Source organism: Protopterus annectens, chromosome 4.part0, assembly GCF_019279795.1.
Source record: "Protopterus annectens isolate FY-2018-M chromosome 4.part0, PAN1.0, whole genome shotgun sequence".
In the NCBI taxonomy this organism is placed as follows: domain Eukaryota; kingdom Metazoa; phylum Chordata; order Ceratodontiformes; family Protopteridae; genus Protopterus; species Protopterus annectens.
In genome coordinates, this window is record NC_056733.1 from 1,027,263,671 (window position 1) to 1,027,282,228 (window position 18,558).

General features: G+C 40.3%; 1 protein-coding gene across 3 annotated transcripts in view; it reads left to right on the forward strand.

Moving 5' to 3' along the window:
- LOC122799718 (5-phosphohydroxy-L-lysine phospho-lyase-like) overlaps window positions 1–18,558 on the forward strand; it is a 789,953-nt gene that overhangs the window by 280,021 nt on the left and 491,374 nt on the right. For all 3 annotated transcript variants that reach the window (XM_044068965.1, XM_044068964.1, XM_044068963.1), the window contains exon 4: window positions 18,189–18,263. In XM_044068965.1, the coding sequence (XP_043924900.1) occupies window positions 18,189–18,263 (75 nt within the window). The remainder of the gene's footprint in view (window positions 1–18,188; window positions 18,264–18,558) is intronic.

Sequence of the window (18,558 nt, forward strand, 5' to 3'; positions counted from 1 at the left end):
TAATTGTTTAACTTGTGGGAAAAAAATACCTCATAAGGATTTCCACTCTTACTGCCTTCCTTGCTTAGGCCCAGACCACGACGTTTCAGCTTGTTTAGCCTGTGCTTCCTTCAACCGACGGACACTTAGACGTCGGTCGGAGTTTGCAGAAGAGTTTTTTGGATCCGCTTTTGCATATAAAATGCCGTCGGAGACTCCGACTACACATTTAGCCAAAAAACGCAAGGAAAAGGACCGACACTTGCGGCCCGCGGTTTCAGCTGAAACCTCGGTTAGGCCTACCGCGAGTGTCTCGGTTTCGGCTCAAACCGAGTCCTCTGTTCTTCCTTCTGCCGAAAACATGCCTCCGACAACCGAGGCCAGAGAGGCCCCGGCTGAGTCGGCTACAGAAATTCCTACCGAAGAAGCAGGCGCACAAGAATTGTCCGACACCATTCCGTTGGACATTTCTACTCCTGCACGTGGGGCAGCTAGACCCCCTGCTTCTATGTCTATTAAGGCCTTCTCCAGGGCTAAAGCAGCTAAAATTTCCAAGGCCTTACCAACTAAATCTTCCTCTCAGAGACCTTCCTCAAGTTCTCAGATTCTCAGCCTTGCTGAGGACCTTATTTCTCTGATTAGGGGATCCCAACCTCACCCAGACAGGGCCTCACAACCCCCTCCTGACAAAAGGCCTAGGACTGAACCCCCTGAACCTCTCTCCTCTGATTATTCCTCGGATGGATCAGATTTATCAGACCATCAGGAAGGACCATACTCACCTTATGTGGATTCGGATGCAGAAGACTCAATTCTTTCTGCCTCCCCCCAGAAGAATTTTCTTTTGGGGATACTTTACACTCAATGAGGGAACACTTTCAATGGCAGGGTCAGGATTTTTCTGATTCTAGGAAAAGGCTAAGAACTTTTTTACACTTGCCATAGCATAGGCCTTTAGCCATACCACCTGTACTATCAGTTGTTGATGATGCATACAATGATGTCAGTTCTACCCCTGATTCTCTTCCCCCGGCCCCTGCCAAACCTGACAGATATTACAGGGTGCCGGATTCTCACTTCCACTTGTATAAGGCTCATGCTGCAGACCCAGAAACTATTTCTCAGGGCCCAAAGGGTGTTGCAGCTGCCACTGCCAAAAACCCCCTACCCTCTGAAAGAGAGTCAAGAGCATTAGAGAGATGGGGTAAAAAGGTTTATACATCTGCTACTCTTTCTGCCAGGGCTTTAAACTGTCAATTCCATATGATACAGTACCAGGAATTTTTGTTAGATCAGCTGAATAAAAAGCTTTCCTCTCCTGAACCTTTAGACCGTAAGTCTCTTCAGGATTTGGTACACAACTCTCAGCAGGTCAGTAATCATTTCTTAAAATGTGGCTATGATGCACTGGAGGCTTCATTTAGATCAGCTATGACTGGAGCAGTGATTCGAAGGCATGCCTGGCTAAAAGAGCAATCCTTGCCAGACCATGTCAAGTCTAAACTCCTAGATGCCCCTATGGAGAAACAAAGTTTATTTGGCTCCCCTGCACAGGAGATTCTAAAGAAAGTGGAAGAAAAAGCTAAATCTGTGCAAACAGTCAAGGATTTTCTGCAGGTCCAACCTCCGAGGTTCAGCAGAAACTGGCCTTCAAAGAATTGGTCCTTTCCAGACACCTCCAGAGCACAGAGAGGCAGAAATAGACGCCCAAGAGGCAGAGGTCAATCAAGGGGTGCCTACAGGGGTCATCAGTGGCAACCTGCCAACCAGGGGAGTACCGCCACAGCTGCGACTACAACCACTTCCACAGGACAGACACAATGACTTGGCTCTGATTCCACCTACCAGGGAGCAACTGGAAGCACCCTTGGGCGGAAAGTTAGCTTTATTTTCGAAAAACTGGCATTGCATTACAGGAGACAAATGGACATTGCAAACGATAGACAAAGGCTACAGGTTTCACTTCCACACTTTACCAAAAAAAGAGAGGAATGCCAAACCTTCCACCAAGCCAGAAGCCAGAGGCTCTAAAACAAATCATCAACTTACTAAGGATGAGAGCAATAGAAAGGGTACCATCTATGGAACAAGGCCAAGGATTTTACTCCAGACTATTCCTTGTACCAAGAAAAGAAACTCAATGGAGGCCTATTCTTGACTTGTCCGCACTAAACACATATCTCATTGTACCAGAATTCAAGATGCTGACCCTACAGCAACTTCTTCCCATGTTGGGCAAGGGGTCTTGGCTGGTGACTCTAGATCTCAAGGAGGCATACCTGCATGTCCCTATACGACCAGATTGCAGAAGACACCTCAGATTTCTTGCAGGATCAGAGCATTATTAATTCTCAGCATTGCCCTTTGGCTTATCTACTGCACCCAGAGTATTCACGAAATGCCTGGCATCAGTAATTGCACATTGCAGGCTTCAGGGAATTCAGATCTACCCATACCTGGACGACTGCCTAATACAAGCGGACAACAAGACAAAAATAATAAAGGATTTGGCCTATGTCATACAACTGTTACAAGCCTTGGGATACACAGTCAACATCCAGAAGTCAAGACTAGTGCCATCCCAAAGGATAACATTTTTGGGTGCCGAACTGGACACAATAACTCAGATGGCTTTTCTCACAGAAGAAAAACAAAAGCAACTCCCAGTCTACTTCATGGCTTTGACCAGACAAACTCAGCTTACTGCAAGGAAAGTCCTGCAGGCCCTGGGTTACATGGCATCTTGCATAATCTTGATCCTGCATGCCAGGCTGCATATGAGAAAATTACAATGGTACCTAAGGAATGTATGGTCTCAACACAGACACAGTCTAGAAACCATGATACTAATCATTCCATGCCTGAAAAAAGAATTCCTGTGGTGGGCTCAGGCCTGCCAGACCAACAGAGGGTTGCCTTTCCACAAACCACAACCAAGGCAGACCATCACCACGGACGCCTCAGACCTAGGCTGGGCCGCACACATGGAAGACAAGTGTATCCAAGGCCTATGGTCTCAAGACCAGCTGAATCTACACATAAATCTAAAGGAGATGCTGGCAGTGAAGCATGCAATCGAGGCATTCAAATCATTCCTCCAGCAAGGACATCTGCTGATAAGGACAGACAATACCACAGTCATGTGGTACATCAACAAACAGGGAGGCACGCATTCCTACCCTCTATGCCGGATGGCAATGGACCTGTGGAACCTAGGCCTGAATCTCAACATTCAACTGCAGGCCAAATTGCACCAGGAAAAGAGAATTCACTAGCAGACAGATTAAGCAGAACTACCACGGATGCTCACGAATGGATGCTGCATCCAGACATCTTCAAAAACATAACAAAGAAATGGGGAATGCCAGAGATAGACCTGTTCACCTCCCCACTCAACCACCAACTGAAGAAATTCTGCTCAAGAGAATACCACCCACAAGCCTGGAGGGTGGACTCCCTTTCTTTCAGCTGGAAGGCCCTGACAGTTTATGCCTTTCCACCTCTCCCATTGATGTACAAATTTCTACTGAAGATCAGGGAGGAACAGCCAAAGGTGATTCTGATAGCTCCAGACTGGCCAAGGCAGCATTGGTATCCGCTACTGAGAAGCATGTCTCGGACGAACTCATGGCCTCTACCTCTATGGCCTTTACTTCTAACGCAGAACAACTACAAGACCCTGCATCCAAACTTGAAAACGCTGCAGCTAACTGCCTGGAAAATTGCATAAAACAAAACCAAACTGTTTTATCTCAGAGGGTCAAGGACATTATCCTGGAGGCTCGCAGACCCTCCACAAGAAAAACATACTCAGCTAAATGGAAGAGATTCCTCATTTGGAGTGCATCAAAGGGTACAAATGTCACACTGGCAAACCTAGCACACATCCTAGAATACTTAGCAGAACTGTTCCACAATGGCCTGTCCTATTCTTCCATTAAGATTCATGCTTCAGCAATTTCAGCAGAGTACAACATGGATCCTCCTATCTTCTCTCACCCTCTCCTCAGACAATTTTAAGAGGGATCAAAATGTAAAACCTCCAAGGAAACCACCTCTGCCTGCATGGGATCTCAATTTTGTGCTGGAAAAATTAACACTTCCCCTTTTGAACCAGCAGCATCAGCAGACTTACAGTTCTTATCTTGGAAAACTGCTTTCCTTCTAGCAATCACTTCAGCAAGAAGGGTATCTGAGTTACAGGCATTAATGGCAGTGCAGCCTTTCCTTATCTTTCACCAGGATAGAGTGTCTCTGAGAACCAATCCTACTTTCATGCCAAAGGTGGTATCCAGGGTATCCTTGAACCAAGCTATTCATTTGCCTACGTTCTTCCCTAACCCACAGAACAGGGGGGAAAAACTATTGCACACCTTGGATGTACACAGACAACTACGCTATCTGGACAGAACTAAAACCAGCAGAAAAACCGACCAGCTTCTGGTAGCATATGCAACAGGAGTGCAAGGAAAAGCAATTTCCAAACAGACAATTTCAAAATGGATAGGAAATTGCATTCGATTCTGCTACTCTTCTCATGGAAAGACAACTCCTGAAAATATCAGGCCTCACTCCACAAGAAGCACAGCCACCACTACAGCTTTCCTACAAGGAGTGGCTACCAAAGACATTTTAGAAGCTGCTACTTGGCGCTCCGTGCATACATTTGCCAAGCATTACAATCTTTCTTTATAATCCAGATCCCGAGCAGGTTTTGCAACTGCAGTTTTACAGGGGATCTTAACTACACCATCATTATCTTAGTGCCTCCTCCCCCAGTTTGGCTATGGTATTCTACCCATATGTTATGACTGCAGATGCATCCTTGAAGGACATAGTACAGTTTTGTACCTACCATAAATGTAGATGTCCGATAGGTATGCATCTGCAGTCAGGATTACCCACCCTCCTTCCCCTCTGTGGTATTCCTAGGGTGCTTACCCCTCTTTTAGCTAGCTGGGGGAATCTATTATGGTGTATTTGTTTGTATGTATATATGTATATATATATATATATATATATATTTTGCTTACTACTGTTTGGAATTTTCTACATTTATCCAAATTTAGCCTTCCTAGAGGGCACCTGGCATCTGGAGCAAGAAACACTGAGGAAAATGGCATCGGCTGATGCCTTTATACCCCAGATGTTATGACGTCGGGTGAAGTGCGACATCAGCCGAGGCCAGACCCAGACTTTGGAATCCGGGTGACCGAAGGGCTGCCTGAGGCAGGACAACCCATATGTTATGACTGCAGATGCATACCTATCGGACATCTACATTTATGGTAGGTACAAAACTGTACTTTCTTCATCTCCCCCTCAGCAAGGATTTGCCCATACAGCTGGGAGACTGTTTTACATCCGACTCTCTGCTTTTATTGTATTTAACAGCTTAAAGAATTCATTTCTGATTTTTAATATAGAGGTATTTTCTCCACTTGTACATGTCTTGCATATAAAGCTAGGAGGCGTACCACAGGAAAGTTCTACATTTGTAAGTGAAGGATGCCCTCCTCACTGGTGTGCTGACAACAGGTCACTGCTTTTGTAAGAGGAATTGCAGATGTCCTTGATTATCTTTCTAAGTTGTTTATCCTAAGGTTCTTACTCTTCTATTAAAGTTCATTGCTCTGCCTTATCTGCTTGACTTCCATGGGTACCCATCCTGAGTTCCTGTCCTGCAGTGAAACTGTATTTTAAGGAGATTTTTCATTTTAACCTATCTGAGAAACAACTTTTTACTAACCAGGATCTAAGTTTTATAGTGGAAAAATGGCATAGCCAAATTGTGAGTCTGCTAATACAGTCTCTTTGAAGAGCCTCTTCTGAAAAACAGTTCTTTTTCTAAGCAGTTACTTTAGTTAGAAGAGTTTGAGTGGCAGGCTTTTATATTAGTATGTATGTGTATACGTACACGTGTCTATATATATCTCCTCATAATACACATGTATACGTGTGTGTGTGTGTGTGTGTGTGTGTGTGTGTGTGTGTGTGTGTGTGTGTGTGTGTGTGCATATAGATATAGATGTAAATATATATGCACACACACACATATATATATACACACACACACACAAACACACACATATATATATATATATATATATATATATATATATATATATATATATATATATACATATATACACATATGTGTGTGTGTCTAATACACGCAGACACACGTCTATATCTATATAGCTATGTGAATATAGACATCTGTAGATAGATAGATATACAAATATGTATGTATATCTGTCTATGTATAAATAGATATATGGGTCTACCTGACTTTGTTAAAACTGCACATCATCGAATTGCAGTTCGTCAACTACGGTGGTGGTGATGCGGTAGCGTTGTCGCCTCACAGTTAGACGTTGCCCGTTCGATTCCCAGTTAGAGCATCGTCTGTTTAGCGACATGTGTGAATGGGCGTTCCTTCATTGAAGGTTGGCCCGGCAAGCCAGTATGTAAAAATCTACTTGCCAATCATTAGCGGACCGGACTTCCGCTGTGGTGACCCCTAACCGGGAAAAGCCGAAAGACACAAACAAACAAATCGAATTTCAGTTCGTCGACATTCAAAATATCATAATCGCACTTCATCAAAGCAGCGGAACAAGGAAGATTTTCCCACAGTAAGTAACCAGTTACCCAAAAAGAAACAAAACCTAAACTGCACCATCCATAACCCACCCAGGTGAGGGGGGGCTACACTCCACAACCCCATTAACTAAATCTGCCAACTCCAAGATCACACTACAGTTGGGAAAAGGGCAAAGTTCATAGTCTATTACAAGTTACTTACCCTGGGAAAATCTTTCTTGTTCTGCTGCTCTGATGAAGTGCGATTTTGATATTTTCATTTGTCGACGAACTGTGATTCTATGATGTGGGACTTCGACAAATTCAGGTAGACCTATACATACATTATATAGATAGATACATATGAAAATACTGACAAACGGCACGCTATTGTGCATGCTCTATGGCTAATCCTCTGAACATGCAATTATTAAAAAAGTGCTTAAGGAATTGCACAGTGACGACTGTAGTGTGGATGGGCCTCTCTTGCAGTTTTTTTACTAAATGTTTTGCCTGTGTGAGACTTCTTAACCCTTTGGTTTGGATGATTGAATATTTTGCAGCCATCCTTACGTTTATGGACATCAGGCCTGTTTTTATGCTGTGTCCTTCCATAGTGTACCCACACAATCCATTTATGCTCTACTGACAAGCTCAGAAAAAGGGCAAAACCTGGCATATCTGCTGCTACTGGGGTTTGCTTTATTGGCCCGAATATATCAGTAAAAACTTAAAAATAATAATAAAAAGTCAGGGGCATTCAGATGCCGTGTTGTTGGAACTCTTGTACGTTTTTTAAGGGTTCATTTGCATATATCCCTACAGGAGGTTTAAGGTATTACACAGATAAGACAGGTTTGGCTGTGTTTTTCCTACAGTTCTTACTGAATGTTTGTCTGTATGACCTCTTTACTTTTTGGTTTGGATATTAAAAAGAAAGAGCTACACATTGCAGTCAATTAAATCCCTTCCTATGTCTCTGTAGGAAAGCATGGCCTGTGCCCGTTATTCATTAGAGTATTTAGGGGAACATATCCTTGACCCTGTTCCACATGTTTATAATCTCTAAGTGCCGAACAAAGCTGTACGGAGCTGTATGGAGATAAGCAATCATAAAATCCATACCCAAACCATAAATTCTCCAGCCCAGGTGGATTTCAGACCTGTGTTCATCATGCCCCATCCTATGTAAACCTCAGAAAGTTTATTTTCACACAACTTACACAGACGTTCTTGAAAAACTATACTTTCTCCGCACCAATATAGACTGCAGTCAGTAGGAATACTGTGACAACCCTATATATACCCAGTAATGATATCATTCAGGGCAGAGCAGACCTAGGACACAGCAAAAGGGGTGGTGCCCCAGACTTGACAGTTGTTAGTGGAGTGCGACTGCAGTACTGGCAATCATCCAAGAAGCTGTGGGTGAAATTGCAGCTTCTTCAATTAATGCTGATACACATTATTAACTGTGGCAAGGAGCTTGCCAAAGTTGTGGATAGGAGCTTGTTACAGTTACATTTCAGGGTGGAGTTTGTTTTAGGTTTGGAAAGACCCTTTTGGCCTACAAGTTTGGGTTTAGGATGGCACCAACAAGTGTGTCTCAGAAACTGCCCAAGGCATCAGATGGCCTATTTGCAACTCTGCTTAAAGGTGAGGTTAAAGGCCTCCTCACTGCTTCAACCTTCATAGATGTAACCAAAGCAGTTAACTTAGCTGATCACTGCTTCCTCCTAGATTCCCTGATCAAAGTAAGATTATGTGCATTGGCCTCTGTAGTTCAGTTCCTTCAAAGTCCATATTGGCACCTGTTGCTTTTCCTTGGCCGTGCTTTTACTCAAGGAGCACAACAATGGTGTGTTCTCTTTCATGTCCTGTTGTCTGTCTTTGTAAACTCCCCATTGATTTATCCAGCTGTCCCATCATGAAGTGTGAGATGATGTGGTGTCGTACAAAACTCGTCACTCCCATTCTGTCGTCAAGAAATGCCTGCAACAGGACTTATTCAGCCTGTCCAGCTGTCTTAGTGATAGTACCTAATCCACAATACCAAAAAAATAAAAGCAGTGTCTTGAGTGTACAGCACAAGTTATCTTCTGTTCCCTCATCTGATCCATATGCAACAAAAACTCTGTACCCCTTGAGGCAGACCAGCACTTCATATATTTAAGATATGGCTTGTCAAAAGTCTGAACTTTAAACACCACCTAACCGTCAACAGGGCTAAAGTCATCTTACTCTTATTTTGAGCAAAGGTAATCTCCCCCTCTTTTCCTAATGGTATCCTCCAAGGCTTCACAAAGTTTCCATGCTGATTTCTCTCCATTCTATTTTCAATGTAGTCATTGGGTTCCATGCGCAAATGGTCCTTGAATGGTTTGTTTATTGCAATACCAAGAGTCTGGAGATAGGCAGTCATTCCTGCGGGAATCGTTATTTGATCTATTCTTTTCCGTGCAAGGAATTTATTCATGTCTTTAGCACAGTGAGTGCTGGCTGAATCCCAGACTAGCAGACCTCTTTCGCCACCTCGCAAAACAAGTGGCAACATCACATCAACCCACTTCCTTATAACTGCTTGTGTGCACCAGGCTTTTTGGTTTCAAGAATGTAAATGCCTGAAACATGTTCAATCTTATCTTTCTTGCCCTTACTAATGATTGGAGATGGGGTTTTCTTTCCATCTAGACGAATTGCCAAAATACAGGTAACGTGCACTCTCGTAACCAGTGGAGGGAATGTAGATTGACAGGGCACTCCTCTGATCAGTTGTTGTTTGAGATCCTTGGCCCATAAACACTGCAGTTTCATCCATAGCAATCATGTTGGAGAGTTGGTATTTAGAAAAGTCGATGCCATCAACAAAGGACTTGAATGCAAGTGCACGTTTAATAACTTCAGTATCTTCCAGCTTGAACAGTGTTGTTGATCTTCTTAGAGACAGTTCATATCACTGAAGGAAGCCATCCAGCCAATGTTGTGATGCTTTGAATTTTTCTGGGAGGTTTCTTACTGTGGTGCCATTGCAAGGGCAAATGCTTGAATATCAGCCCTGCGTACAACCAAAGCCTTTGCTCTCCTGTTAGCAGTCATTCACAGATGATGTCTTCCACCTCAGGAAATAATGGTTGCCGACCTGATCCACACTTGCACTTCTTAGCATTTCCCTCGTCGGCCTGTTGACTGAGGGTTATCGTGCACTGCACGCCATTTTTAGACCATTCAGAGATCTAACTTCTTCTCTTTGCAGAAAGCCGTCAGATTCTTTCCCCGGGAGTTCTCCACGATTCCTTTCTTGTACTCGACGGAATAGCTCTTTCGTTTTGCCCTCATCTTGTCTGGGGGGGGTTAATTGAAGACTTACGAGACCGGAATGGCAACACAAAATGGCGACAGTTAAGAAGACACAACTACAGCCATTCGTTATCAAGTGCGCGTGTTGTTTGTACTTTGACCAGTCAGAGTACACCTGCCAGTGTTTATGGGCCAAGGATCTCAACCGTCAAGTGTGAGTGATGATTAAGGTTACAATAAGAATCGTGGAGCATTCCCAGGTAAAGAATCTTACGACTTTCTGCAAAGAGAAGTTGGGTGTCCAAATGGTCCAAAAATGGTGAGCAGAGTACGATAACCTCAGTCAACCGGTGTCAATATTATTTTATAATTCAACACGTCTGTCATGTGTTGTTGACGATCTTAACTAGGGCTTATTTGTGGAGTAGGGCTTGTATCATGACCACCCTGGAAAACCATGCTAGGCCTTATTCTGTGATTAGGTCTTATTCATGAAGAAATATGTTAAAGAGATTGAAACAAAGTTAAGAAAAGCCTCTAATTGGAAAACCCCAGGCCCAGATGCAGTACCTAACTTCTGGTTAAAAGTATTAACTTTGCACAAAGATTTAGCCATGATTAAGAACCATTTATATGCACACCCAGAACAGACACCAACCTGGCTAACAACAGGAAAAACAATGCTCCTACTTATGAGTGAACCTGCAAGCTACCCTAAAAGTTATAGAACAGTAACATGCCTTCCGACGACGTGTAAACTATACATGGGAATTGATGCCGACAGAGTTTATAGTCATTTAGAAGAAAACTCAATTATGGCAGTAGAACAAAAGGGCAATAAAAGAAAGTCATATGGAACAAAGGATCATTTGTTATAATTAAAGACATAGTAGAGAACTGTAAAAAGAAGAATCTAAGTATGGCATGGATTGACTACAGAAAAGCATTTGATAGTATCCCTCATTTATGGATAAGAGTTCTTAAAAATGTATAAGACACACCCCACTCTGATCGATTACATTACAGTGACTATGAAACAGTGGCAGACCATTTTGCAATTAAGTCATGATAAAGGACAAATTGTTCTCCCAGGGATACAAAATTCAAAGGGGGATATTCCAGGGCGACTCTCTGTCGTTACTATTCTGCTAGCCCTTAACCCATTAAGCTGTTTACTCAGCAGCTTAGGCCATGGCTATAATCTGGCTCCCAGAAAACAGCAAGTGTAAAGACTTATAACCTTCACTTTGTTGATGATTTAAAACTGTATAGCTCATCAGATGAGGAACTGAAAGCACAACTGCAAGTTGTCAAAACTTTTTCAGATGATATAAGAATGTAATTTGGTCTTGATAAATGTGCAAAAGCAACCTTTAAAGCAGGAAAACTGCAGCACCAGGAAAACATCAGTTTGGGACAAGAATGTGATATAAAAGAACTTGAGCAAGAGGGAGTATATAAATACTTGAGAATTGATGAAGAATTAACAATAAAACATGAACAAATGCGAATAAAACTTAGGAATTCTTTAGAAGACTTTAAATCTGAAAACAGCGTTGACATCTAGGAACAAAATCCAAGCTATAAACCAACTTGCTCTTCCTGTCCTAACTTACAGTTTTGGATTGATTGACTGGCCCCAGAACGTGTTGGATAAATTAGATAGGAAAACAAGAAGGATGCTTCATGACAACCAAATCATTTATAAAAATCAGTGCAAACCAAGATTATATATTCCGTGTTCCAAAGGGGGGATGGGACTCCTTGAAATTGATTATATGTATACTTCTGCAATCATGGGCTCTATACATATCTGCTGACCTCACAAGACCCAAATGTAGTGAAAGTTTTGAAACATGAGGAGAATAAATCTAAGATGGCTTTTCTGCTTAATCTAGCAGAAGTTTATAGGCATCAAGCAGGAGTGGAAATCAAACCAGAAGCAGATAAAAATCAGGCAGCAACTGAATGTGTCAAAAAACAAAAGAAAGAATATAAGGTAAAGGATCAGATGAGAAGGCAAGAAATGTGGAAAAAGCATATATATAGTTGCAAGTATAGAAAACTTCATGAAAAAAAATTAATGTTGATCAGGAACAAACACAGGAATGGTTAAGGAGAAGCAAATTCAAACCAAGAGATGAAAGGTTAATATTGGCAGCCCGAGATAGTGGGCTGTGTACACATTGGTTAATAAAGTCCATTGAACATGTGGGAGAAACAGACAAATGTAGGTTTTGTAAAACTGAATTGGAAACAGTTCCACATCTTGTTGCTGGTTGCAACATACTAATGGCAGAAGGATTGTATAGTGAAATGCATAGTAATGCGGCGAGACTGTTGCACTGGAGATTGTGCAAACATTATGGTATTGAAGTGGCCAAAAAACACTAGAAACATGAGCCACAAAGCATCATAGAAAATGAAGAAGTTACATCACATGGGATCACCCATTACCAACAGTTCAAAAGATAGATGCTAGAAAACTGGATATAGTGGTCCAAGAAAAGAAGACAAGAGTAGCATTGATCATTGAAATCGCCGCACCTAGTGACTACAGTGAACTGCACACAGAGACACGCAAAGTTATAAAATATCAGGCTCTGCAAGCAGAAACAAGGGCAATGTGGAAGAAAGATACCCAGACAGTTCCAGTAGTAGTAAGAGCAATGGGTCTTATAAAAAAAAATAATTTACAATGGTATTTAGATATGTTACCAATACATGTAACTCCATACGAACTGCAGAAGGAGTCATTACGGGGTACATTGTGAGTGCTACAAACAGCACTACTGGCTGACATGAAAGATTGAAACAATACTAATTTCATGAACTTTAATCATACTTTTACTACGGAATGGGGTCCATTCCTCCCATGGTATTAGAAACACAAAAGACTTGGAGAAAATAAAAAAGGAAAGGTATCACCATTGGATGTACCATGGAACACAGTGAAGACAGTCATCAAAAAGTGGAGAAAATATGGGGCAACTATGACATTACAAAGAACGGGTATCACCATTGGATGTACCATGGAACACAGTGAAGACAGTCATCAAAAAGTGCAGAAAATATGGGGCAACTGTGACATTGCAAAGAATGGGTATCACCATTGGATGTACCATGAAACACAGTGAAGACAGTCATCAAAAAGTGCAGAAAATATGGGACAACAGTGACATTGCAAAGAATGGGTATCGCCACCGGATGTACCATGGAACACAGTGAAGACAGTCATCAAAAAGTGCAGAAAATATGGGGCAACTGTGACATTACAAAGAACGGGTATCACCATTGGGTGTACCATGGAACACAGTGAAGACAGTCATCACAAAGTTGAGAAAATATGAGGCAACTGTGACATTACAAAGAACGGGTATCACTGTTGGATGTACCATGGAACACAGTGAAGACAGTCATCAAAAAGTGCAGAAAATATGGGACAAGGCAGTCATCAAAAAGTGCAGAAAATATGGGACAACAGTGACATTGCAATGAACGGGTATCACCATTGGATGTACCATGGAACACAGTGAAGACAGTCATCAAAAAGTGCAGAAAATATGGGACAACAGTGACATTGCAAAGAACGGGTATCACCATTGGATGTACCATGGAACACAGTGAAGGCAGTCATCAAACAGTGCAGAAAATATGGGGCAACTGTGACATTGCAAAGAACGGGTATCACCATTGGATGTACCATGGAACATAGTGAAGGCAGTCATCAAAAAGTACAGAAAATATGGGACAACAGTGACATTGCAAAGAACGGGTATCACCATTGGATGTACCATGGAACACAGTGAAGGCAGTCATCAAACAGTGCAGAAAATATGGGGCAACTGTGACATTGCAAAGAACAGGTATCACCATTGGATGTACCATGGAACACAGTGAAGACAGTCATCAAAAAGTGCAGAAAATATGGGGCAGCTGTGACATTGCAAAGAACGGGTATCACCATTGGATGTACCATGGAACACAGTGAAGACAGTCATCAAAAAGTGCAGAAAATATGGGGCAACTGTGACATTGCAAAGAACGGGTATCACCATTGGATGTACCATGGAACACAGTGAAGACAGTCATCAAAAAGTGCAGAAAATATGGGACAACAGTGACATTGCAATGAATGGGTATCACCATTGGATGTACCATGGAACACAGTGAAGGCAGTCATCAAAAAGTGCAGAAAATATGGGGCAACTGTGACATTGCAAAGAACTGGTATCACCATTGGATGTACCATGGAACACAGTGAAGGCAGTCATCAAAAAGTGCAGAAAATATGGGGCAACTGTGGCATTGCAAAGAATGGGTATCACCATTGGATGTACCATGGAACACGTGAAGACAGTCATCAAAAAGTGCAGAAAATATGGGGCAACTGTGACATTACAAAGAACGGGTATCACCATTGGATGTACCATGGAACACAGTGAAGACAGTCATCAAAAAGTGCAGAAAATATGGGACAACTGTGACATTACAAAGAACGGGTATCACCATTGGATGTACCATGGAACACAGTGAAGACAGTCATCAAAAAGTGCAGAAAATATGGGACAACAGTGACATTGCAAAGAACTGGATGTGCCTCCAAAACTGATGAAAAGACGAGACAAAAACTGGTCTGGGAGGCTGCCAAGACACCTATAGCAACACGGAAGGAGCTGCAGGAATTTCTGGCAAGTACTGGTTGAGTACTACATGTGACAACAATCTCCCATATTCTGCATATGTCTGGGCTATGGGGTAAGGTTGCAAGACAGAAGCCTTTTCTTAACCAGAAAAACATCCAGGCCCGGCTAAAATTTGCAAAACAATGCATCAAGTCTCCCAGAAGCGTGTGGGAAAATGTGTTAATGGTCTGATGAGACCAAGGTTGAACTTTTTGGCTACAATTCCAAAACGTACGTTTGGCACAAATACAACACATCACCAAAAGAACACCATCCCCACCGTGAAGCATAGTGGAGGCAGTATCATGCTTTGGGGTTGCTTTTCTTCAGCTGTAACTGGGGCTTTAGTCAAGGTGGAGGGAATTATGAACAGTTCCAAATACCAGTCACTTTTGGTGTCTGCTAGAAAGCCAAAGATGAAGAGGAATTTCACCTTTCAACATGACAGTGACCCCAAGCATACATCCAAATCAACAAAAGAATGGCTTCACCAGAAGAAAGTTAAAGTTTTAGAATGGCCCAGCCAGAGCCCAGACCTAAATCCAATAGAAAATCTGTGGGGTGACCTGAAGAGGGCTGTGCACAAGAGATGAGCTCACAGTCTGACACATTTGGAGCAATTTTGCAAGGAAGAGTGGGCAGACATTGCCAAGTCAAGATGTGCCATGCTGATAGACTCCTACCCAAGAAGACTGAAGGCTGTAATTAAATCAAAAAGTGCTTCAACTAAGTATTCTTTTAAGGGTGCACACACAACAAAGCATTAGTTTAAGGGTGTGCACACTTATGCAACCAGCTTATTGTACATTTTTTATTTTTTATATTTTTTCCCCCTAACGGATTTGTTTGTTTTTCAATTGAATTGTACAGGTTATAGGTCACATTAAAGGTGGGAAAAGTTTTGAAATGATTTATTGTGGTGTCATTTTTTTATATCACAAAAACCTGGCATTTTAACAGTGGTGTGTAAACTTTTTATATCCACTGTATCTTTTGGAATATCGAAATTCCGAAACAAATTAAAAAAAAACAGTTTATTTTTTTTTTCAATAATCATTTTTTTATTATTTTTCACAACCATATTACAAATTCACACATTATATACAATATATACAAAATGCTTCCATTGGTTAATTTCACATATATATCAACCTCATGTATTGATCAAAGGTACAGCACTCACAATCAAAAGGAAAATAATAAAAAAAAAAAAAAAAAATCCAACATTAACAAATCCAAGCCAACAATCTGTCTTTTCTGTACATTTTCTATCTAATCTAAGGTTGATTTAGACTATATTCTGGTTCCCGAGAAACCGTGGATAGTAACCTCTTAAGCCAAAATAATATTAAAAATTTGCTCCCAGATTTTTATGTTGTTGATATTTTTCTTGTGATCACTGATTAACAGTTTATGCGCTAAGATGTGTTTTATTGCCAACAATCTGAAATTTTCCCACGATGTCTGGGCTGGGTTCAACCAATTTGTGGCTATATATAATTTCATTAATAGGCAAATATTCATAAATACAATCGTTTTTGATTTATTTAGATTCTCCGGGGGAATATGAAGAATCATAAACTCCCAAGAGAGTGTTGAATTTTGGTAACCCATTTTTTGTAACTGCAATTTTAATGAATTCCACAATTTATAAATGCACTTACAACTCCAGAACATGTGAAGCAAATCTGCTGTCTGATCAAAGCAATGTGGGCATATGGGTGAATTCTTCGCATCAAATTTGTGTAAAGTGAGACGAGTATAGTATGCATTGTTAAATATCATCAGCTGCGTAAATACCAATTTCTGAAGGATGGACTTTAATGTTAATTTAAATGCCTCCAATATCTTATTGTCATCTGGGAATATCAATTTCTCTCTCCAGTAACTCGATAAAAGAATATAATTATTATACTTCCTCTCTTTATCAATTTATATGCTGCGGTTATATATTTTCTATCCTGCAACAGCGCTTCCATAGATTACTTAGAAATTATTAAATCTTCCCCTTTCATTTCAAAGTTGTTAAAATAGTTTATAACCAAGTCTTTTAGCTGTCTTACTATAATTAAATAGGAAATAGGGAGTTCTATTTCTTTTAAAATATCCTGTACTGGTACTCCTAGAAAAGGATATAAATCGAGTACAGTTAACTCCATGATTAAAGGGAATTTCTTTAGATCAATCAATTGACCACCAATTGTTAAATTTGGGTTCCTATGAAACGGTTGGAAAACCATCATATATTTTAGTAAATTTAAGGAAGCGAAAAGAGTTTAAAACAAACAGTTTAAATGTTTCTGCAGGGGGCAAGCCCTCCTGCACCCCCCATGTGGGGGGGCTATACTCCCCACATCCCCGCTACTTAAATATTCCAACTCTGCTAATCACACTACAGTGTGGAAAAGGGAAATCTCCCATTCCGTGCTGTATCCAGCTCTCCGTTCACAATGTTGGGATTCCAAAAGTTTAATCATATGGTCTCGGCCATATGAAATTTGATAATTCAGGATTTCGGCATTGTGAAGTGTTCCCATATATATATATATATATATATATATATATATATATATATATAGATATAGATACACTAGCTGACTTTAAATAAACTCCAAGCTTGTAAATATTGTGAATTTCCTAAGAGTAACAAAAAAAAAAAAAAAAAAAAAATTTGTGTTTTGCTTCTTTAAATTGTCTCATGATGTATATTACGCTTGCTATTTTTTTTGAATGTATGAATCTTACTCTTGTATTACATCTCATTCATTATGTAACCTTTTTTGTATTTTGTAACCTTTATTGTACTGTATTGCACATGGAGATTTCTCCCCGGGCCTCCACTGAAAATGGGCACTTCTTGGCCCAGTGGACTTCCCCGGTAATCAAACTGAAAATGAATAAATAAAATAAATAATAAATAATACACACACATATGTATAATGTAATATTATGTAAGAATGTATGGCCAATTACCTGATGGTATAAACATTGGTTGTAAGTGATGGTCACTATTGAAGTGACACACTGACCTCTTGTACAACATATGAAAAGGGTGGTTCATGTTGATGTTGTATATTATATAATGCATGTACATTTAGATATCATTTTATGTATTATCTTGTGTGTGTGCTCGTATATATCTATGCCTCTATCTCTATGTATATGTATGTGTATGTATGTATGTATGTATATATATATATATGTGTGTGTGTATATATATATATATATATATGTGTGTGTGTGTGTATGTATATATATATATATATATATATATATATATATATATATACATGCGTGTGTGTGTGTGTATATATCTATTTGAAGATTGTTGTAGATATATACATAAATGTGTGCATCTTTGTATATTGTATATAATATAAGTGAATTGATATGATTTCCTGCGACTCTTAATACAGTATGTGCATCCTGAAATATCCTCTCCATGATTAGTATCTCTGCCTTGAAATGACTGAAGTGTCAGAATATGCACTGTTTCTGGGGAAACACAAAGTAAGATGCAACTGGTATTGATGAATGAATATTTGTATGTAAATATCAAAAGATTTGTGTTGAATTACGTCATATGCTCAAACTCATAAAATTAGTTTTGACATAAATTACAACTTTCTTCTGTTTTAACAGCTCAGAAGCAAATGATCTTGCCCTCCGGCTTGCTCGGCATTACACTCAACATGAAGATGTTATTGTTTTAGAAGAGTAAGTTCCAAACTATTAAATGATCATGATTTGAAAACAAAAAATAAAATTAAATGCTAATATATTTGTTACCATTTAAACTGTTCTTTTATTTTGTTTTTGTATCAGAGCAGCAGTTTTGGAAATTAACCTCTTATAGCAAAGACTCATTTCCAAAGCCCTTTGGGGTACAGACCTGGTTAGATGGCTTATTAAAAGTGTGATTCATTTAATTTTTCCAAAAAAAAATCCATAAAACATAACACTTCCAAAAGTCTGATTTGCTTTGTAGATAGCCAACAAGATAAGCTTTTTT